The sequence below is a fragment of the Argiope bruennichi genome, chromosome 7, assembly GCF_947563725.1.
Source record: "Argiope bruennichi chromosome 7, qqArgBrue1.1, whole genome shotgun sequence".
NCBI lineage: Eukaryota > Metazoa > Arthropoda > Arachnida > Araneae > Araneidae > Argiope > Argiope bruennichi.
Window position 1 is genome coordinate 82,654,082 of NC_079157.1, and position 24,959 is coordinate 82,679,040.

The 24,959-nt window shown below is 30.5% G+C and overlaps 1 protein-coding gene across 1 annotated transcript in view; it reads right to left on the reverse strand.

Moving 5' to 3' along the window:
• The window catches only part of LOC129974936 (acetylcholine receptor subunit alpha-like 1), a 177,991-nt gene that overhangs the window by 6,202 nt on the left and 146,830 nt on the right, over window positions 1-24,959 (reverse strand). Inside the window, exon 8 of the mRNA XM_056087738.1 lies at window positions 20,288-20,478. Coding sequence (XP_055943713.1) covers window positions 20,288-20,478 — 191 coding nt within the window. The remainder of the gene's footprint in view (window positions 1-20,287; window positions 20,479-24,959) is intronic.

Here is a 24,959-nt window from a genome sequence, read left to right on the forward strand (position 1 = left end):
GTCCCTCACTCGTGGAATGGGAAAACAAAGATAAAGCAATTTTTAGAGCTCGTATTGGCAATAATGAAATAAAAAATAAAATAAAAAAGGATTTGGATCAGGAAATAAGAGAAAATTTTAGAATAGAGCAGCATAGACTAATTTAAGATAAAAAATAGAAAATTAATTAAGAATTAAAGTAAAGAGATATCATTACATATATGTAACGATATCATAATGATATAGACAGAAAACCAGGGAAAGGCTTAACACGATAAACAGGACGGATCAAGACTTGAAGAATAGTTATATGTTTATCAAAATTTGAAGTTTAAAAATTACTTGCTGAAAAAAATCAAATTCCAAAAAATATTTATAATTTTTTTTTTTTTTTTTTTTTTAATTTTAGTAACCATTAATATCATCGAAGCAATTGGTCACGAATGGTGGATAACAAGACATATTAGAAGAGAAATGTTTTAACAGTCAAAAAGTCTTAACTAGAAACTTCAATTAATCCGCATATTTAAGACCTCATTGACCTTGAGAACGAAAGCAGTTTTTTAATTATTTGTTTTCTTTATAAGAACGATAACTAAAAACGAAACGAATTAATAAAATGAAATTTTACATCATATATTTTGAAATTATGTTCAACAATTCTATTTTGTGAAAATTCCTGAACTAAAAGTTTGTACTATGAAGATAAAAGTTTGATCATATGAAGATAATGAAATAATAACGCAAAGAGGTATATGAACAAAATTGAATTTATGGATCTATACCAGAACTGGAGATCTTTCATCAAATTTTGGACTGAATTCATCAACGAATAGATTATCTGTTCGTGTGCATATTATACAGCTCGAAAACACCTCAAGCTATATAAATAAAATTTTCACTGGGATATTTATACCAAACCTAAGAATCTATCGAAGTTTGAATTTTCTTGTCAAACGAATGGGATCCAAAAATGCATATAGGCTTTTTCTAGGAAGGCTATATCACAAGTACTAAGGGGTATAAGGGAGTTTAGATACCCTTTTACAAGAAACCCCCGGAGGGCACCTCGAAATGGGGATGAGATGCTTCCGGTATGGTAGTTGGATCTTGCCACCCTGGTGGGTACATAAATAGGTGGGAGATCTGGCTCCACCCATCGATGATGGGACGTACTTCCTTCGGGAAGGGCTGTACCGTGGCCGGTGATGGCCCTTAGGACTCAACCACAGTTCAAGCCAATGTTGCTGTTGCGGCGGTCCGGTCATTTAGTATTCTTTATACGTGTGCCTTCGACGGGTCAGAGAGTCAGTGATAAGACTTACCCCTATACAAGACTAATGGGGTGTTGCAGAGGCGTAAAAACTATATTGCTCAAGTATATTTAAGTATGGAAGAATGTGGTGAGATTGAATTGGTTTTCAATAGTAGGTGCTTATTTGTGAGAAGATGTTCACAAAAATTTGTGAGAAGATGCTAAAATAACATTCATAAGACGATGCTCAAAATTTGCTTCGTGGTTGACTATAGTAATATAATTAATTAGTAAAAAAAAGTGGATGTAATATTGTTCCAACATTATGATAATGATTATAAGTTGACTTGCTATATGTATATTGTGTGATGTGAACATGTATAATCAAAAATAATGCAAAACGATAGACAGACCAGATAGTTAAAACTGCCAAATTTGGAATGTAGTTAATTTTAAGCAGTAAAATTCATTAAGAAAAGATATTTCACAATTTAATTAGAATTTTTTAATTAAAAATTAATCAAAATTTGAATGTTTTGGTTTTAATTTGCTGAAAGTATATAATTATATTCAAAAACTATATTCACTCAACTTTAAAATTAAAAAATTAGCTTTTTAGTGATACCAGTTTTACTTATTTTTTAGTAATTTTTTATAGCATTTTTAAGTATATTTTACAACGATATTTTCCATTATTTTAATATTGAATTTATGCATATCCCCGTTGTAACAATATTAAATACATTTTCTTACCTGCGTTTAATCTTTGCTATAAGTGAGACTAATTTTTGAAAAATAACATAAATGTACACGAATCCATCTTAAAGTATTATCAGTCAATGATGTGTTCAAATAGAGGTTCGAAATAAAAAATTTCTATTCTTTAAATGGACGGTTTAGTAATTTATTTTAAGCAAGATTGATGAAAGCAGGTATTCAAAAAAGAAAATAATTTTTTTAATACTACATATCATTGAATTATTATGCGCTAAAGAATGTTTGCTTAAGGAACAAATTTCTGCTAAAACTAATAGCGGTTAATATTCAAGAGAAATATTTTTAATATACGCTAACATAATGAAAAAAATTATATATGCTCAAATTTAATTATCTTGCTTCGCTTAGGAAAGATCCAAACTTATTTCTTATGTATCATGATTAAATATATCCTTTATTAAATTCCGTCATAAGTAGGATTGCCTATTGGATATACAAAAGAAATATAATGAATGGCATTGCTATTTTTAATCAAACAATGACTTTAAAATTCAAGAATTTACAATTGTTCCTTTTTACATAATTTAAGATCAATTGTAGTAAAACTTTTGAAAGATGAAAACTCCAATGTCAGTCTAGATGTGAATTCGACTCAGTTCTAAATATCATTCTGCTATAGCTCACTTTTCAAAATAGATTTTGAGACAGACATAGAAAGATATTTTCTTTTTTATAACATATGTTTATCTATTATTGATGTTGTGCTGATTTGATCGCATCGTTATGAATCTGTAATAACGCTTCCCTATTCGCTAATCTCGTAGAATGAAAGGGATTTTTACAGATAGTTCTAATGTATGCTGGATGAGTTCTGGGTCTATTTGATAATTTGGCGACAAAAATGAAGGATCTCGAATATTCGATAATCTTTGAGATATCGCCATTAGATCTGAAATTCCGCCATTTCGTCTAGAACATTCGATGCTCTGTCATAGGAGTTCAAAGAGTCAGGATGTACAGAGAGTGTCAGTAATCAACTTGAGAGAAGGAATAGCTGAATAAAGTCTCTCTTCCGAGTATTGATCTCCAACGAGTTCTGTCTGAATGCTTTGTGCTGTAGTAGTTGTTTAATACCAACTTTCTGCTTGCGATTCCTTTTCAGACATTTTATAACTGCTACTATTTTTATTTTGTTAAAATATTATTAAAAAGTAAAAGCAAACGATTTTTTCTTTGATAAACATATTTTGTTAATATTATTTCGTTTATTTTTTGTATAATAGCTGATGATCAATTGTAAACCTTCTGGAATCTGGCAATATTTGTAAGATACGCCGTTATGTTGAGCCAAGCAGTTTAGAAGTCGATGGGATTCTAAATTGCTTGGAGTATTATTTTAGTTGAAAGAATTTAAGATGCTCTTCAAGCTATAGTTTGAAGCTTAAGAAAACGGGTAGTTTTCTAGAAAGCATGCAAAAGCTTGTGTTACTGAAAGTGCTACTTTTATGTACACTTCGGCTGTGTTTTGTTACTACGCATTCATGTTTTCGTAGAATAAAATATCGCTATCCATTAATGAGTGAGTTGAAATTCTTCATTGAATACCCACTAGATGGAATTTTCTATCACAATACAATCTATTACTTAATTTTAGAGAGAATTTTGCTTATTGTTGTGGTAATTAAACGGTTTGAGCCAAAATAATAAGTAATTTTATGAATTAGAGTGACTAGCATTCAGTTTTAGCAAATTTAGTCATCTTACACAGTGAAATCTTTCAAAAAGCTCAACAGGAAACTGCTATTTTAAATGGAAGAGGGGGATTGTAGGTTCCTGTCCTGGTCCCACACTAGGCTCGTCTTTGCATATTTAACTGTATCTGGATACAGAGTATTACGTGTGATATCTTTTCGTTAATAAGAGATAAAATGATTTATAGCAAGTCTCGTAAATGTCTTTATTAAATTTTTTTAGTAAATGCCTCATTTAATAACATTTTTAATACTCTCTTCTTCATCCTTATTGTTAAGGAGATCACCCGGAGAGTACGTGAAAATGTAATGAGATATATCATTACGTCAAGATAAATAGCCATGAAAGGGATCCTAATGCTAGAAAAATGATTTTATATTTTTTGGACAAAATTTAGTTTTAATTCTTTTATTCCAAAGAACATTTGAATTTATTTTATTTATGAATTCGAATTTGAATTATGAAGGTCTAAAATGTAGAGATATGACGAAGTGTTTAGATCGATATTATTTGAACGATTTCTAACTTTACTCCATGTTACTCACATCTTTTTACAGAAATCCCTCTTTTTCACTAAAAGCAATATAATTTTAGAGCATCATGATAATGAAAAACTTTTCAACGTTAAAAAGTTTAAATACTCATTAAATGTAGGGGGCCAAACGAGGATTGAAATTTTTGATAGATAAGGAAAAATAAAGATTTTTCAATTATTAAAAGATTTTTTAAGAGTATTAATTTAATTTTCTATTTAAAATATAATTTTCTGAAGAACATCATATGATTGTTTTGATAAATAATGCAAACATGCTTAAGAAGAGTGACTTATGTATATCATTAAACAATATCAAATCGTTCTTTTTGTACTTTTTAGTCTTTTATACAAACAAGCATTTTTGTCATATGTTTATTTTTGAAATTAACTGAACTCACGTGCAATAAATAGTTGATATGCATTCTTTTGACATCTGTTCCTTCACAAAAGAATAATTAATCTTTGTACGAAATTAATTAATCAACAAAACAGAACAACCAGAACATTTTTCTGTTTAAAGAAAGAAAGAAAAAAAAAGATTAGGAACCATTAATTTTGAAAGATTCTACAGAGTGCACATAAAATAAACTTCCCTGTTTGGAGGCATCTGCAATTAAAACCAAAAAAGAAATGAAAGCAAATTTAATGTTCAGAGTTTAGAAGACATAAAGAGACGAATTCCTCTGAAAAACTCCCAAAAGTTGCTGATGAATTAACTCACTTAAAAGAAATTCAGAACATTGAAAATACACGTGCATCTGGGTACCTAATGATGATTAATAAAATATATTTTTTTATCAGATTCATCTATTTTCCCCAATAGCCCACGAATATTGTACTTTATCATAAAACATCATACTATAATTGTGAATTGTAATAAATAAAAATACTAGTTGGAACGATGTCTTCAAAATCTTCTTCTATTTTTCTAAAAAAAGTACTTGGGTATTATCAGCTGCTTGCCATTGGCGACTAATAATTACGAAAAAGCCTATTGGCGTGCGATTCTTGGCGATTAATTGTGAAATAAAATTAACATATCAGCAAGAGTGGTCTCTCAGAAACTATTTTCCATACTCTTTAATAAAGGTCTTATCACACATTAAATTGTGAACCTTGATAAAGACCGCGAATGCCTTGTATGGTATTGGCGAATAATAGTCACGAAATATTGACTTTTGGCGTGAATTTAGAATTTTTACTGAATTTTTTTAGCCAATATGTATTTTAAATGCCTTTTTTTCCCGATAAACTGAAACTACAATTTGACACAGAACTGTAGTTGTGGTCACAAAATCACACATGGGATTTCATTGATTTGAGGCATAGTGTTTGCATGGATACGAATGTACAGACCGACAGATGGTCTATCCTTTGATACATTTGGTTCAAATTTGATATGAATTTACATTTTAGATGTCAAATCTGTGCCCCAACTATTTATACAGATTTCCAGACATTTGCGTTTTGTAGTTAACTATTTCATTTGTCAGTCAGACAAACTTATGAAGGGATTACATTCAAAATTTGAAAGAAATTTACATTTTTGGCCCAAAGTCCATTTATCAAATTTCATCCTGTAGCTCAAAACGCTTTTGAGTTATTGGAGTCACATATACACATAATGCCAACAATGTGTTTTGAGAGGGAAGGGCAACTGAGAGAAGTCTAAAACGAGGAGATTTGTCAAAATCTTAACTTTTTGATTTTTTTGGACTATTACAATACTTTCTCGTTACTTCTTACAAAGTAATAATACAGTACTGTATAATTTCATGTAAAACAGAGAAAATATCGTATTCGTACCTCTTCGTATTGAAGTATATAACATAGGATATCAATCATTTCTATTTGTGGAATTTTATAACTGAAACATGAATGAAATTTGAAATAATGCATTTACCATGCGTTTTCAATGTAATTATTGGCTAGTTTTCAATGTAATTATCGGCCGAAGCTCCGATATCTGTCACACTTCTTTTTATTTTTTATTACAAAATAGATTTTGCGGAATTTATCTTCCCGCACCCTTTCAAACTCTGGAAGTGAAATTTGTCTTCAATCTTTGCGTTTATTTTAGCTGAAGATTATTCTAAACAAGAAATTTTATTTTTAAACACTCTATATTAAATATATGTATCATAAAATCACTTACCGCTGTCTATAACGATGTGAAAAGTTAAAAATGCTCGATTGTAGCAAAGGTTAATGAGCAGAAGTCGGCAGTTTTTATACCATGCGTTTTCAATGTAATTATTGGCTAATTTTGGTTCCCGAAGCTCCAATATCTGTCATATATTTTGTTACAATAGATTTTGCGGAACTCATCTTCCCGCACCTTTTCAAATTCTGGAAATGAAATTTGTCTTCAATCTGTGCGTTTATTTTAGCTGAAGATTATTCTAAACAAGAAATTTTATTTTTGAACACTCTATATTAAATATATGTATCATAAAATCACTTACCGCTGTCTATAACGATGTGAAACGTTAAAAATGCTCGATTGTAGCAAAGGTTAATGAGCAGAAGTCTGCAATTTTTATTATTTTATATTTATGCCGAGCTGATTCTAAAAATTCTCTCTACAGTTAGAGGCTATTGTTAATATTTTTTTCAGCGTTACTTTTTATTTTGTAATTGGAATTGCATTTTTTTTTTGTTTTTTTTTCTGTATTTATTTCAATCTGATTAGATTGGGTTTGAGTGTTCGTGTATAGTATTGATAGAAGAGATCCCAAAGCATGGAAACAAAATCTTTAATGTAGTTATATATTTATATTTAAAATGTACGATTATTTTTCATTTCTGAAGGGGATATAGGACATTTAACAGCTAAAACAGACTTCGAAAGTGATTAAATGTGACTCTCTCTAAAATAAGAAAAAATTCTTAAATTTAATAGACTTTTTTATCACAGTTTAATTAACTTTAACTTTATAATTATGAATTTTTAAGTTAGTGAAATAATTTTCATTAGTTAAAATATATGTGAAAAAATGCATATTCCGTACAAATTGCCGAAGGCGGAATTTGCTTGAGCGCAAAGTTTTTCAGAAAACAAACAACTTTTATCAATAAATGTTACACCGATTTATTCCCAATCATTTCCCAAATTTATCATGCAAAGTGATAAATATTTTAATAGATTTCTGGAGTTATTTTACTTTTTATGTTTTTAAAACGCGAAAACGCTTTAAAAACATTTTTAGCATTTTGTCAAGTACTGAAAAAAGTATACATAATAGTTCTTTGATTTTGCATGATTTTCTTTATTATGTGTGCATAAATATAGCTGGAAAAATCATACTGATACGATGAACCCTTTTTGTTTTACCCTGTGCACAAGCTCTTAAAATGTAGTGAAAAATGACTTTAAAATAAACGTTTCTAAGTGAAAAGCCAACAGTGACTCTACGTTTTAAATTATAACTCTAACGCTAATGAAAAATGCCAAAATATATTCATATGTAATGTCAAAAAATGTTCAGATGGATTTCGGCTATCAAATGAAATTATAACAAGTAATATATAAAAAAAAATTTTAAAGTCAATTCCTACTTAGGTCAACAAATTTTTTTATTTTTATTTTAGTTACTTTTTATTAAATAATTACAATTAATATAAATATGTATATACATATAACAGAATTACAATATTAAGTGGCAAAATAGAGCTTGACGATAAACTTGGCGGCAATTTGGCGACGGATTTGGCGACGAATTAGAAATTACTGGACAAATTTAATTAATTAATTAATATTTGAAAAAAAAACTGTATTAACATCAAGTGTCATCCACTACAAGTTTAAAAAAATGTATTTGATTTTGAGTGGATGAATAAAAAGTATTTTATTAACGATTGAAAATTTGAACAATATATATATAGAGAGAGAGTGTGATCTAATAGTAGAAATTGAAAAAAAGATTTCAAAAAATTAAAGTTTGAAAGGTTCTGAAGCTTGTTCCACGCTCTTCCTCCGTTCATGAGATTTCCTTCAGCAATTTTCGTTAGTTAATCAGTTACAATCAAAACTGAGATATTGGTTTCAGAATAACAGCCCGTACAGATGGTCATAACTTCTAGTTTTAATAATAAATCTTTAACGTCAACATTTCAAAGAAACTTTTTGATGGTAGCCTACTTATAAATGCATGTCCAAACATAAGAACGAATGTGGCAGAAGATCTCTTGCCTCCCTTTTTTTTCCATTTTTGTGAAGAACGCAAATGAAGTAAAAGAAAAAAAAAAAAGAATGAAAGAATGCAGAAGAGTATAAAAAGAAGAAAGAATAATAATAAAAAAAAAAGTCATATGAGTTCAGCACATTGCTCCAGAAAGTAACGCAGATATTTCAACTAGAAAAAAAAAGAACTATAAGAAAATAAATATGCAAACATCTTCCACATGAAACTGAAAACGCCATTTTCTTAAAATATAAACAGCACATTTTTTTACTCGGTGGTAAGATGTGACAAGTTGAATACTTCCATTTTGCGGAAAGCAAAAATATAATAAAAGCAAATCTCATAAATATTACAGAAAATATGTTTCATTCTGATATTCTGAAAGTAAATATCTGACGGTGAATTCCAGAAAAATTTATTTTAGAATGCAAATAAGGGCATATTTCGGCGAAACTAAAGAGTAGGAATATTTAAGACTATTCTTTTTGTTCTGATTTTTTTGTTTATCTTATTTGCCCAGCAGACGCATTTCCAAAGATAATTTTTATGTCACATTTTCTCGCATTTATATATACTTTTTTTTTAGACGTTTGTCTTTCGTGTAACACTGATTAAAGTAAATAAAATTTTTGCAATGTTGAGTTTTGAATTTTTTGCGAAAGTTATCATGTTTCCGAGGAAAGCATTTAGTTAGATTACAAAACTTCGCCATTTTGTGTTGTTTTTGAGTTTTAGTTCGAATAAATAGGCTATTAACGGTGGCTAAAAAGTAATCAATTAATGGTAAACTAGCTATTTACGTTAGTTAACATCATTTTAAAAATGCACTATCCGCCTTTGGCGACCAGCTGCTTGCTCATCATAATAATAGCATTAATTTAGTCACGTCAACCAACTTTGATGAACTACATCTAACGACATTAAAAGAACATACTATTTTCCATTATACTTGCTTAATATACATAAATTACTCTGATAGACTATACTTTCAAAAGAGAATTCGGTTAAATGGCGAAATTGGTACAGTAGTTATGGCTAGGGGACCATGTCACAGGTTTTCTTGGTAGGGAATGTAAAGTGAAAATTTCTCTCAAAAATAGAGGTTACAGTTGAAAACTGACAATTCTTTTGAAGGTAATAAACATTCACATGAAATAAGAATCTCGAAATAGGATCATTGGTTAGAATTGGAGGACTAATTTCTTGGTTTTCTTAATTAACTACAAAACGAGTGTAGTACGAAAGTAGCATGAATTAATGTATTAAAATTAATCTTTTTAATAAAAAATAAGTCCCAATAACAAATTTCCCAGACAATATATTTAGGATTATTAATCAGTATGCGGTTAGGAGAAATTATTTTAAACTTTTCATCTGCTTTAAAAAATTGGTATATTAATTTTTTTAAATTTAAATTATTATTATTATTATTTTGCTTTTTAATCTTGTACTTGCAATAGATTTTGAACTAACTTCGCGATGAGTTAATGACTTGTCTGGTGCTATGTGTAGGTAACGAAAGTTTTTAATCAATTCCAAAATTTCTACCAAACAAAAATAAACAGATAGACAAGAAAGCAAGTTAATATTAGTTAGCGAGTTAGCCAGTTCTGAATTGCGTTTAAAGTCTCTAACTCATCGGGAAATTATTTGAACATTGATTGCATATTTAGTACTAAATATACAAGAAATCAAGATAATAAAAACGAGTTAAACATTAACTAATTCGATGGAAGAAGAAGTAATGGAAGTTTTTTAAAAGCCTAGGTAGATCTTTTATTTTTTCGATTTTAATAATATAAAAAGTTTTAAATGTAATATTCAATAATATTCAAATCATGCATCACTTTTATTTAAAAAAATAATATTCATAAACCGACAGTCATTTGTAACGTGTAATATGGAAGAAAAACCGTGAATCAGTTGTCAAATGTAGCATTTCTGTTCGAACTCTTTTTCTAATTTCAGCCAATTTGTTAATAAAAATTTCAGTTGATTTTTCATTTCATTCCTTTTCCTTTGACTCAATTTGAGTGGTACGTGAAGTCACTTTGACTCATAAGATTTCAAAAACTTTTTACTGATTTGAAAGCAGATGAACATTTTTAGACGATGTTACTTCAGTTACACTTACCTTCAGTTACACTTACCTTCAGTTACTACTTGAGCTAGAGAGAACTTTTCCTGCAAAGGTGGATTAGATGGAAGGTGAAATTACCAGGACTCCAGTGTTAAATGTTGAAATCAGTATCCGGTATTTTTTTATTTTTTTATTTACGAATGTGGTGCTTAAACTAAATTAAAAAATGAGCACAATAAATATATTAGCCATCCAGAAATTTTTTTCTTATCTGGGCTTTGGAAATTTGAAGTTATTTAATTCTGCTAAAGTTCTTAAACATCGGTAAGAATTCATCAGGGCCGGCCTTAGGAGATGTAGTGTCCATTTGGAAGCAACATTAATTAGCCGTCCTAGTTCCCAGTTAACTTGCACCACCAGATTTTTCTGCACCTTTTATACACATTTCCAAATTTGGAGTGAATGATTATAAAGAAAGCAAAAGGTAGCGGATTTATCGATACATTTTTTAAAGATTTTAAGGGACGGCCTTTTTATTGCTTTATTTTAAACAAATTATTTATCTGTTTAGCTTATTGTTTATCTATAGAATTTTTATTTTTTTTGTTATTAAAGATGCTAAAATCAGTTTCAATCAAAAATAAGTGTTCTAGTTGATTAATCAGATCATGTCGGAAACATTTTTATGTGCTTTAATTAATTTTAATTCAAACCGTTTTTTAAAAATATTCTAAGGATATTGATATAAGACGTCAAAAATAATCTTTATAAAATTCTAAACAGTTTTGAGCCTCTTGTGATGGTACCTAGGCCTCATGTTCTGATTGCCTCAGAGCTAGTTAAGAAATTGAACCAAGAATAGACTGCATTTTGATGCGGGGGTTGAAGTAAGTATTCAGTGCATGAGCTAAAAAGGTCCTGAAATCTGGAACCCATGAACGACGAGATGCAACTATTTTACTGTCCATATCGCATTATTTTGCTGAACTAACTCCTATATGTCCAATTCATTTTTCGTTTTATACATCCATATTGGTTTAAATAGATATGGGAAAGGAAATATGCATAAAAGTATAATTACAAAATTTCAAATGTATCTGAACTGCCACCTTTATAAGAAAAAAATGATAAACTCTCGCTTAATTTTCAATTAATTAAATTTCAAAAAATTTCCCTGGGATCTACATTTTATAACCCCAATTTTACTTGTCATTATTTTCGTAATTTGGGTCTAAGGTCGTATCTAGACAAAAGACTGGTTGATTAAAACGGACAAACAATCTCTTTTATTATAAGTATATATATAAGTATATTTATAATATTTATTACTTTATAATAAGTATTATAAGTAATCTTTTTTTTATAAGTTTATTAAGTAAAAGTATATTAAAAGTTATACTATAATAAAAGTATATTACAGTATAACTTTTAATATAATTTTATACTTTATAATATATAATCTTTTACTTAATATACTTTTATTTATACTTAAGTAAAAGTTTCACTGTAAGATTCTTTTGTTATAAGTATCTGTATAAAGGAATAAGGACAGATATAATGTCCTTCCATTGTGCAGATAATAAAAATCAAAAAAAGTTTTTTGAATGTAAAGATTTTCTTTATTAATTCATGACTGTCTTTATTAATAAAATAATTAGAATCGAATATTGTTTTGTACATAAAAAGTTCGTCACGTGGCATTCGAATGCAGAACTCATTACTATCATCAAATGAACCACTGACCGTTTAAAAATTTGCTTTTACCATGCTTTAACATGCATATATATTTCAGACAACGAATACCGTTGCAGACATTTAGATGTTTTGTAAATACAAAAAAGATGAAAGAAAAAGGTTTTAAGAATGGAAAGCGAATAGCGCAGGATATTCTCGGATGTTGTACAATATTTGGAACATTGAGCAATATTGTAAAAATATTGGATAATATTTTTGCATTGCGAGGAATAGGAAACCATAATTTCTTCCTTATAGCTTTCACTTCACAAAGCATAAACGGAAATTCAGATATTCAGAATGTAGTTTAACCATAGATAAATGCTCTGAATATTCAGAGCTGACGACAAAAGCGTGAGAAATAAAAGCAAGGTTTACCAAGCCTTCTTCTGTCACCTTTCAGTGAGAAACTCAAACAGACAGAAGCGCCCCCTTTCCGAGAGCTTCGTCAACATTATCTCGCGACACTTGGATGATCTATCTCCTCCACCCTTTTCCAATCTTTTTTTTTTTTTTATATGCTTCACATCGCTGGAAAGAAAGGTTCAGGATCAGAATTTCACTTTGACGGATGGCAATGGCTTGCAGCGCTGCTCTTTCGAACTCTCTTTTTTCCCTGCTTTTTTTTTATCGCTGTATTTACGACGAATAAAAGACTTTTATGAGTTTGGTAGCAAAAAATAAAAACTTGTGGGTGAATGTTTTTTCTCTTTCCGCTTTTTTGTTTCCCGCCTTTTATCCTTGTTTTTTTTTTAGTACTGGTACGGAAAATAAAAGACAGAATTCAGAATAAATTCATTCCATAAATACCACGAGGAACAGTTTTTCTTGTTTTGTCTAATTAGTTATGGAAGTAAACTGGATTTAAAATGACTTGAAATGAAATGAAAAAAAAAAGCATTTTTTCTGAGTTGCGCTGTTTTAAGATAATTAAATTTATTTTACTAACACTAAATGTTCATACAATCCAAACACAGAAAAGTTAAAAAAGGTAAACATTTAGATAATGAGTTAATCCTCAAATGCTTAGTTTCGGATATAGGGGCATATATTCAATGCTTCATCTCTCAGTTCGGACTAACTTGTCATAATTCGCACCACAAAACGATACTATTTTTGTTAGTTAGTGGATTATATTTGTTCCACTTTTTGGCAACATATAATATATGTTATCTCCATACTTAGCGATAACATATATTAAAATATCAGAATTCTTAAGTTATAAATAGCAAAGAATATATCTGAATTGAAAGTTTAATTCAAGTAATTATTGAGTATAATATTAGGTGTCCTCTAATTGAGATTTAATAACTAATTTATAAATAGTGAAAGAAAGCCATTCGGTTTTGATTTGGATGATTTGATAAAATACTTTAGATGATGTAGCAAGGATCCTCAAACTATGAGTCGCGAGTCAATTTTTGTGATCAGTTTAATGGATTCTTGAATGTATATTATCTTTCCACAGTGAAGAAACAAAACAAGTTTACTTCCCACTTAAGGATAATATACATAAAGAATAGTTTTTTTCACATGTATTGTTGTCTGTTACTTCAAAGTGAGGTTACATTTAACCCCTTAACTGTTTTATTTTCTTTACTATCTAATGGGATGACACCTTCTATTTTGGGAAAACTTTCTTATTTTGATTCAAATGGAAATCCAATGAATAATTGAATTATCTAAATATTCGAAGTAATTTAAAATTAAATTATAATTGTTATGGATGTTTTTTTTTTGCTTACAAGTATCAAAATTCGATAAATCGATGCGCGTATGGCATTCGGGCAAAACAGTTAAGCGGTTTAAGGGCTATAGGACCTTTAAACCTTTAATTTGTCGAAATTATTTTATGATTTCATTTGATAGCCGAAATTCCTCTGAACAAATTTTAGTTATTACATATATGTTTACTTTGAGTATTTAAAAGATTAGTCAAAAATATGAAAGTCACTGTTGAATTTTCACACCAAAACGTTTACTTTAAAGTCATTTTTCACAATGCTAAATTTTCGTTGCTTGCTCACAGGATTAAATGAAATTGCTTCATCGTATTATCATGACATTTTCCAGGTAAGCTTATACAAACATAGTAAAGAAACTCAGGCAAAATCAAAACATATTTATGCCTACTTATTTTTAAGTGCTTGATAATATGCTAAAAGTGTTTTTTTAAAAAAGCATTATCATGTTTTAACAACATAAAAAGAAAATGACTCCAGCAAATTTATAAAATATTTATTACTTTTCATGATAATCAAGTTATGTTCTTTGGTAGTAAATTTATGTAATATCTGTTGACATAAATTGCTTATTTTTTGAAAAATTATGCGAGCAAGAAAATTTTGTCTTCGATAATTTATATGGAACAGTGTTTTATTTTTCACATATATTTTAATTAATGAAAATTATTTGATTGTCTTAATGATTCATAATTATAAAGTTGAATGTCTTTTAAAATTGTAGTAAAGATCTATTTAAGAATTTTTTTCTTACTTTAAGGAGAGTCGCTTTTGATTAACTTTCGAGGTCTGTTAGCTGTCCCTTAAGGTTAAGTTTCTATGCAATATTTCATATTCTGTCTACCTTATCAGAATCCTCTTATTGCTATGAACGTCTAATTCAGTTTGTAAATACTTTAATTTCGAAGCGGTTCGTTTTTATTTGGGTAAATACTTATTATATTTAAAAACATCTTTTTCACCACAAAACTTGCTATTAGGCCCATAAAATTTCTTTAAAAAAGAATGTAAGTTATTTTTCTCATGTCATTGCCCTTAGAATGAGGGGAACATAAAAGATGCATTTTCTAACGAGTGGGTCTCAATGCTTAAAAGTTGGGAATCCCAGATGTGAAGTATTTATAAGTTTGTGTTGTTTCATTTACTAATTAAAATGCTGAAAAATCATCACTGAATTTATCTTTTTATACACTCTTACGATCTTATTATTAATATTTGTAAAATATTTTGCCATAGTAAGATTGTAAATAGAAAAGTTTTACTTAAAGTTTTTACTAGAAAAGTTTTACTTACTAGGTTTAAAACAAACCTAGTTTTAAAGTTTTGAATATCAGTGTTTTATGCGATTTTAGACCTTGAATGCATGAATGAAGATTATCCAATCAATGAATTTCGCCTTTTTCGAGTGAATTCTGTTGATTGAACTAAAATATTGATGTTCAAAACTTCATTTGTTTTTGGACCAGATACGCTAATCGAAAAAGGAGCTTTGTGTAAACAAATATTCGACAACAACAATTTTTAATTATTGTTAGGAAACAATACATCCATTTACAAAGACTGATGTCATCAGTGACTGTCTACACTGATGCCTAAATAAACGATTGCTAAATAGAATAATTTTTATATCTAATACATTAAAATAATTTACATGATTGTTTGGCTAGTAAACTAGCAAGACTGACTGCGTCGAATGACAGTACAATCATTATTTGAGGATCCTATAATTTTGAATCTTAAACAAATGATGCGATGGTCATGTGATTAGGACTTACATTTTCTAAATTTTTCCTACAACGTTAATAGAATGAATTTGGCTCCCTAACACTTTAAAGCCTCTGTGCAATTACAAACATAAGAGTTGTTTTCGAGTTGTAAATGGAACTTATGGTTTTCCACATCGGAATTCAAGAAACTACCATTAAGATATAAAGCTAACGTACGTGGCTCAGAAATCGAGCTTATTACTAATTGTGGAATGGCAACAGTTAAATAACAACAAAGCATCATGCGAATTTCAGCCGGTAGTCATTGAACATTTTTACAGCTGTACTGCAAAATATTATTAGAAATGATCTGAAGATAGTCCACCATACCACCAAAGAAGACATTCAGTGAGTGGAAAGAAGATATAAGAAAAATCAAGAAATAGGTTTCAAGTAAAAAGCCCAATCAAGAACAAAAGTAGGCTTAACTATTGTCAGATAAATAATCGTGGTAAGGCTTAAGAATAATGGGCGGTAAAATCGTGCCAATAGTACAAAAACTCTCTAAAAGTCAGCAATCCTGAGTGTACACACCAGAAATGCTAAAAAATGGCTTTTGACAATAAAAAATTTTTACTATTATATTGGCAAGAAATCGCTCAAAAAGTTTAGCGCTCTAATATTAACCTTAGTCTCGCTGTTATCGCTATGACTTGTCTTCGGAAATTGATTGACACTTATATGATATAACTCATTCTGGCAAAATATTGAATAGAAATTTATTTTTTGGAATCACCTGAGAAGCTTTAATATTTCTAATACAATCAAGCCTTTTGTATTTTCAACTTAAAAAGGAAAAGCACAAGTCGTATCTAAGTAAGAAGAAACAATTCTTCTGCGATCTTTTTCAAAAACCAAGAAACTTATTTCAAATTCTTGTTTTCAAAAAAAAAAAAAAAAAAAAGCCTCTATTTCTTCGCCTTTTTTAAAAAAATTGCCAACTCAAGAAAGTAAACGATTTTGACTTTCTCAAAATGACAAATCTCCTACTAACTGTTAAAAAACGCTATCGCGACCAGTGATATGAAGTGTAAAACAAATATAGTTCTCCGGAAGTTTTCGATGAATGCCGATGCCAAATGATCTATCAGGTCCCCATCCCCCAAGAGTCCATACTGAATCTTTCATGAGGCTTCAGCCCACTGAGAAATAACGAAGCATTCCATTTATTCAGCCCTTATGTCCACAGTGGACTTGCTCCAAACGACCTGGCACCGGACAGTCAACGATTCCTTTTAGTTTCTTTTGCTGAATCTTCAGCATGAAAAATGCATTCTGAAATGACGGTTTCTTCCATGAGATACGATGGTCATTCCAATGTCCTATGCAAATGGAGGAATTATAGATGGAAACTGGAGGCTGGCAATTTGCCAGAGTCTTTTGAAATGCATTTTTGTGCCTTTTAAAAAGCGCAGGAGCGACACGGTAGCATGTCTGATAAAAGAAAAAAGGGGTGAATATAGAAGACGCTTTAATGTAACCTCTTTTTGAATGTAGGTTGTTCCTTTTACCAATAATCAGTGAATTAAACCTAGTTTTGGAAGAAAATGAAAAGCCCATTCTTTGAAAATGGCAAGTGAGTAAAATGAAATAAAAGGAGTTTAATGACATAAAAGAAACGCATAAAAAGAAACGTTGTAGAATAAAAACAGAAATACATTTTATCGAAGTTTGTTGCCTTTGCATATTTATACATTATATAGTTTATGATTTATTTTATGCATTGCATTCTTTGTGTTGACTTGATTTACGTTTGATTCGTTTATCTTTATTTTATTTTTAAAAGTTACTCTTAATTACATAACAATAAATACGCACAAAAATTGTATTTAATATCGTCATTATACGCGTATATATATATATATATATATATATATATATATATATATATATATATATATATATATATATATATATAAACACATTTACTAGTTTACTAGGAAATTAAAAAGTATTGTTGGGAAATGTTCTTAAAATTTTTTTTAAACTTTAATAAAAATGGAGAAATTTTTTATGGAAATAAAATTAGCATGATTAAAAGGGTTATATATATATTGAATTTTAAAGTGCTGGTTTTTGTACAATAATAGGTTACGAAGTTAATAAAAAAATCAATATATTTTTAATTGAAAAATAGCAAACATTTGAAAACTTTTTAAGGAACATTTGGTACTCAGGAAATAATTATGTATTAACCCTTTCTAGGGCCGTGGGAAGTATGCTTCCCACTAAATTTATCAATATTTGTATGAAATTATGTAGGTTGGCATAGACAGAAACTTAGATGCTTCAGTTCTTTATCTTACACAAAATGATATGTTTTGATTTGTTACTTAATTATTAATTAACCAAATGAATTAATGAATCAAATTAAATTTATCTAATAAGCTAAATGAATCCCTTTTCTTATTCTAATTTCAAGCCTAAAAATATTTTAACATAATATGACTAGAAAAAAATGGCCCTTTAAAGGGTTAAATTCGGAGATTCATGATTTAATGGTTTGACATATAGAGCATGCTGAATGAATGCAATTTACATATAATGTAACAACCTATAAATATTATCATATTAAAAAGCAATACAATGATAAGTATGAATTGACTGAAATTTGTTTGCCTTTGCATATTTATGCAATATGTATACTTATATCTTTTTCTAGAGAAATTGCACTCAAATGAAAAGGATTATGGAAATAATTCCTACATATAATAAAGGGGCTATGGGCTTATATACATATGAAACGGATCTGCCCTGGTGGTAAATTTTAATAATTTAAGATTATATCTAAAGCACATAACTTAAAGAAAGTCCAATGTGAAAGTATAAAGCTTTATTCTAAAAATATAAGTTTTAGCATACTAAATTAATTATTTATTTGATGCTCGTAAATTGCTGTCCAGGTTATGCATTTTGAGCCATATTATTGTAATTATTGACATGATATAATCCAAAAACCTTATTTTGTGTTTTTCTTCTTCATAATATCTCACTCTTGCACGAATATCTGAGTGAAATATTACGATGGCCATTCTTTTTAAAGTTCCGATGGACCATAAAGACAAGAATAGTGAACATAATGAATTTATTGCCAAAATTTATGTAAAGTCATGGTTACTTTTCGAGATAACTGTCGTGAAATTTCAGGCATTTGTCATATTGTGGAATTAGGTCTTTTTTTTTATCCCCTCTTTGAAAAAAGTTACCGCAGTGATGTGAGATGGACCTTAATGTTCCTTTGAAGCTACTCATTAATTAATGAAATCATTAATTTGGCATTTTAGTTAGTTCACTGAAGAAATGAAAATCACTAGACTTTTAAGTCGCATTGTCTTTGAAGGAAAGTAAAATTGTCTCTACCGAAAATAATGCTTAAAGAGTTAATCAAGTTGTCCGAAAGAAAAAGAAAATTCTGGTGTTTCGGGCAAAAAGTTGGCCAACTAGCATGCTAAAATGGCAACTTTAAAAAAGTGAATTTTTAGATATTCCTGCCCATATTCTTTTTTAAAATGAAAATTTAAAGAAATTTTAGATTAATGGGGAGTTTATTTGAACGTCAAGGCCCATTTCACAGCATTGGCTGCAACGTTTGCTGAAGAGAAGATCGGAAATTTGGTTCACCAATATAATAAATGTCTTAATCTTCACGGCGATAATGTCGAAAAGTAACCACTTTTGTTCATATCTTTTGGTAATAAATTCATTTTGTTCTTTACACTTTCCTTTCTTTTATGGTCTACCGAAACTTTAAAAGAAGGACGCTAGTATTTTTACTAACACATTCCTTCAGCTTGCCTTGTTTAACGGAGAAGCACTACTGATTATCTAATACCATGGGATATGATGCCCTTCAAAGTTTCTGACAGAATTAACGATATATCAAGAGAGTCATACTGTATTAAGTATGTGATGTTCTACATTTTAACAGGCTTTTATTAGAATATGAATATTGATATTGAATAGCTACGATCAGGGAAAGAGAGATTCAGAGGTTATATACCACATTACTATGAATAACCAATTCCATTCTTCATAAGCACTGGTTTTATATCCTTTTAAAATGAATTTCATTAAAGGCATGCTTGAAACAGACTTCTGGATCACCGAGAGGTACAGTCACCAGAGAAGTAGGACTATTAGCCTGCTCAATATATTTTACGTAGCCTCTGAGGAAGCTGAAAACTGGCTTGCATACACGATGACTTATCCTCTTATGAAAGTAAAAATCAGGATAATCATAGCTGACTACTACGACCTCCCTCATAGGCACACGGAAAAATCTGAATAACCAGATCGCCGTGATGGTATTGGCAGGACCTAAGACTGAGTACTAACGACCATCATCGGTCACGGTACTTGATACATGGTACAACTTCTCCCGCAGGAGGCACGTCCCATCTTCGGTCGGGGATAGTCATCTTACATCATTTTTGTACCAACTAGAGAGGCGAGAACCAACTATAAGAAGAGTTTCATCCACATATTTCAGGTTTTTCCTAGAGGGGATAAAAAATCCGGATAAAATGAAAAACTGCCAACTCACGCTCTCGAAGTCGTCCTTGTTGTCTATGTGTTGGGCGATGAACATGGCGTTGTGGATGGCTCGCTCAATCTGTCGTGGCAATCTCTTCTCGACGATGCCGGGGCTCGACTCCAGGTCCGGGATGACCATTTCCTCGGACATCCTCCGGGCCACTGCGGTGCTGTTGGCAACCTGTTCTTTGATGTAACCAGCTAAATAGAAAAAAAAAACATGTAGCAATTTGCGTATGAACAAAATATCGTGTTTAATATACTTGTTTGTTAAATATCACAATAACATAACACAATAAATATCACAATTAACAACCTGGCAGTGAAAGAAAAAGGTCAAATTTCATAAGAACCAAAATCTCAATGGAAGGCATATCAGAATATTGAATTAGATGATGATAAAATATTCTGAGCATTAACGATAGCGGGTATAAGTTAACAATCGGTGGGAAGAATATAAATTAATCATTGTTGTGTAAAAATTAATTCAGTTATTTTCGTAATAAGTGCTAATCACAGTAGTTGAGCACCTAATGTTTATTATTCTTTGATTATTCGTATAAAGAAACTGGGGAAATGTACATTAAAAATTGACATAAACTTCGAAATATGAATTTAATTGATGAATTTACGCAAATGAATGCTGAGATAATAAATATCCTTTATCAAATTTTTCTTTTCTTCATACATTTTTATAAATTTAACTATATATACCACTTAATTATTTTACCTATTGTATTTTTACGTTCTAGAATAATAATGAATTTCAGAAATGACATTAAATATTCTATTTCTAGTATTTTTTTATATAAATAGAGTTCACAAGTTAATATAATATATATGTATTCATTTTTATTTTTTATTTTTTTGATTTATGTATATTATTGCTTGCGTCCTGGCATAGGGGTAGTGCGTCTTCCCCGTGATCTGGGCGTCCCGGGTTCGAATTCCGATTCGGGCATGGCTGTTCTTCATCTGTGTTCTATCTGTGAGGTGTGTGAATGTGCCCCCCTGTAAAAAGGGGTTGTGCAACCGAGTGTGTGGGTGTTTCATCTTCATATGAGCTGGAAGTCAGACTTCTGCCCTCGGTTGCTCAGGGGTCTTTACCCTCAGAAGCTACTGCACCCCCTTTCCGTGGTAACGCGGACACGACATCATCATCATGTATATTATTGCATAAATGTAAATGAAGTATAGGGTATCAATTTCTCATTGAATTTTAGAACAATGATATATATATATATTTCGTGTATCTCTTAAACGGCTGGAACAATTTGGATCGAATTTTATAGTTAAATAAGATTTTATTTTTTAAGTTTATCTATATATATGTATCTTTCCTGGAAAAACGCGATGTTACACACAAAGAAAACTTTTTTTTGCAACTAAATATTGATATGCGGCTATATATGACCCGTTTAAGCGTATCAGAAATAGAGTAGTTGGTTAGGGCTTCGGACTCTCATGCATTTTTCTCATGTTTGATTCTGAGTTTGCAGTTCGATTATATTTCACTTATAACTTTGAACTATTATATTTAGGTACCTTTTCTGAAAAGATGCGATTTTACACATTTTCTTAATAATTAACTGTTAGAATAACTATATTCAAATTCCGCTTCGAAGTGTGGGCAGTGTAATATAGCGGTCAGAACAATATGAATGACGCATGCGCTGCGTAGCCTCGGTTCGAGTGACGCTTTTTGTTTTATTTTTTTACTTATGTAATTATATTTAATATTTTTGTTTTTTATGTTTATCTATACGGGTGTTTTTATCGTTATCGTTACGGATATGTTATCTAAACGCGATTTCACACACACACACACACACACACACACACACACACACACACACACACACACACACACACACACACACACACACACACACACACACACACACACACACACACACACACACACCAACCAAAATATTTTTTTATTACTAACTATTAGAGACTTTCTCTATCTGCTCTTATACTGACATTATCTAGAGCCATCGTGGGCCCAATTTCACTAGGTTAAAACAGAGTGTAAGTTCAAAAATACAAGTGATAATAAACTGTAAAATGAATATTGTAATATAGTAAATTGTTTCGAATAACGAGTTCAACTAAGTACATTCATGATTTTTTTTATTCAAATAATCCGTCCATTTGTAGGTAAGATTGAAAAATATTCATATGTAATTAGTATGTGATTCGTATCTAAATATTTTCTTTGAAAGAAAAAAACATGATTTAACAAACTAAAACCTTCTGATTGGAGATCGGTCTTCCAGATATTTGAAACCTAAATCTAGAAAATCGACCTGCAGTAAAAGACAACACCAAAACTTAACTAGTTTGTACAGTAATCAAGTTTTGATCAGAAAGAGGAACACTTCCGATGTTTCAAAGTTGGAATCAAATTCTGTTTAATCCAAATAATTCACATGTTCAGCGTTATAAGTCGGAAACTCATGCCATTCATTTACTAAAAACAAATTCTGACAACAATTTCTTTTTTTTATTTGAAGTTGGCTTAGATCCAATCTCTGTGCAAGAATTTTAAAAGAAATTTCCCTCAAGTTTGCTACAGTCACTACTTGAGATGGCTTACTGCCAACAACGAAAAAAAAATATATGTATCAATTCGTTTCTATAGTTACGGCCACTGCAAAGATGATGAGGCAGGAATAATTCTTTTGAAAACGATTGCGCGCTCTTACAAAACTTAACTTAATCTTTAGAATATTGTTACTATATATCCTTAGATTGTATTTATTTGTTTAATTGTACTAATATTTTTGGAGTATTTGGGCAAGTTTGCGAATCAATTTCTGTTTTTGTAATTTTTAGTTGGCATCTTTATTTGTGTCTTTATGAAAATGGAACTTGGGATAGATATATTGAAACGTACTATAGAAATCGAGGTGAACCAATAACAGTACGACTAGAGGATGTGGTCTCCCTTAAATTTTCTCGAATATTCTCCAATGAAGATTTTATTCTTTTTCCCCACATAAAACCTTGTATAAGGATATGGACCTTGGATAAGGATGCAAATACCTTGCATAGTATTAGCGAAAATTAGTTACGAAATATAGATCTTTGGAGTAAACCTGCATTTGTATTGAATGCATCGCGTATTTTGGAGGTCTTTTTTTTCCCGATCGATTGGAACCAACATTTGATATGAAATTACAGTTAAGGTCACAAGATAACATTCCGAAATTCATTAACTTAAGCCACTGCTTTTAGGATTACTTGCATGAAAAAGTGCAAACAAGCAGACGGTCAACCCTTTGATGCTCAAATCATACCCGGGATAGCCTGGTTGGTAGGGCTTTGGATTCGCGTCCCTTGGGTTGCAAGTTCGAACCCCGCTGGCCGAAGACTCTCCGTGTGTGTGTGGTGGCTGGCGCACGTATAAATCTGTCGTGGTAACAAAGTCCTCCATGTCGAGAGTAATACCACTGGGAGTACTGGATCAGGGGTGATTGTTCTCTGATTCAGGTCTAAATTACGATCTGTGGAGAAGTAAATGAAATGCATGAATGAAGTCCGCCCCGTAAAAAGGGTTGTGAAGTGTGTGTTTAGCTAAGTTGTACTCTTGGCCCTAGATGGCGCTACTGAAAAAAACAAGAGACGCACCCTTGGCTTAAAATCACTGACTTCTGAAAGTGGGCTTGTCTTTGACAAGTGCCATTAGAAACAACGATCAAATATTATCTATCCAGCTCTTTACTTTCAAGCTTCTATGCACTCGATAACTATTAAATTCGATAGAAAAACTAGACATCTGAATGGATTTCGTTCAAAATTTCATAGAAATCTACAAATTTGTCTAAAAATTAAAAAAAAAAAAAAAAATCCACGTACGGAATTTCCTCTGTCTAACTCAAAGCATTTTTGAATTTTCATGCTCACAGACAGATACGACTGATATGATGCTAAAAATGTGTTTTCGAATGTGAATGTATCTTCGATGCTAAAAATGTTGGGAGGTCCGAAACATGCATATTCGCCATAATCGTGATCTCAGGTTTTGTGATGTTTACAATGATTTATACTCCATGCACAAAATAGTAAATCAAATCTATTGCATGAACAATATCTTATGAAGAAGCATAAATAGCTTTGGTAAGACCTTTGAATGCCTATTTTAAATGCTGCAAAGGTTTGTTGATACTATATCTTGCTTATCATTATCGTATCTATTGTTATCGGTATGACATGTTAATATTTATCATGCCGGCGTCCTGGCATAGGGGTAGCGTGTCTTCCCCGTGATCTGGGCGTCCCGGGTTCGAGTCCCGGTTTGGGCATTGTTGTTCTTCCGTTGTTCTATCTGTGAGGTGTGTGAATGTGCCCTCCTGTAAAAAGGGGTTGTGCAAGCGAATGGGTGATGCATGAGTAGCAAAGTCGTACTCTTGACCCTAGTTGGCGCTACTATAAAAAACAAGAGACGTCCCCCATCGGCTTAAAATCGCTGTCTTCGTAACAGCGGGCTTGTCCAAGGGCAAATGCCATAAGAAAACAAACAAACAAACAATTATTTATCATTAAATTGAGTTGTTGAATTTTTGTATTCATTTAAATGTATTGCATATTTTATCTGGTATTCCTTTATAATTCTTTGACAAAATAATTTAAACCTGTAATAAAACTCTGTAGCTATCTTTCTACCTCCATGGCGT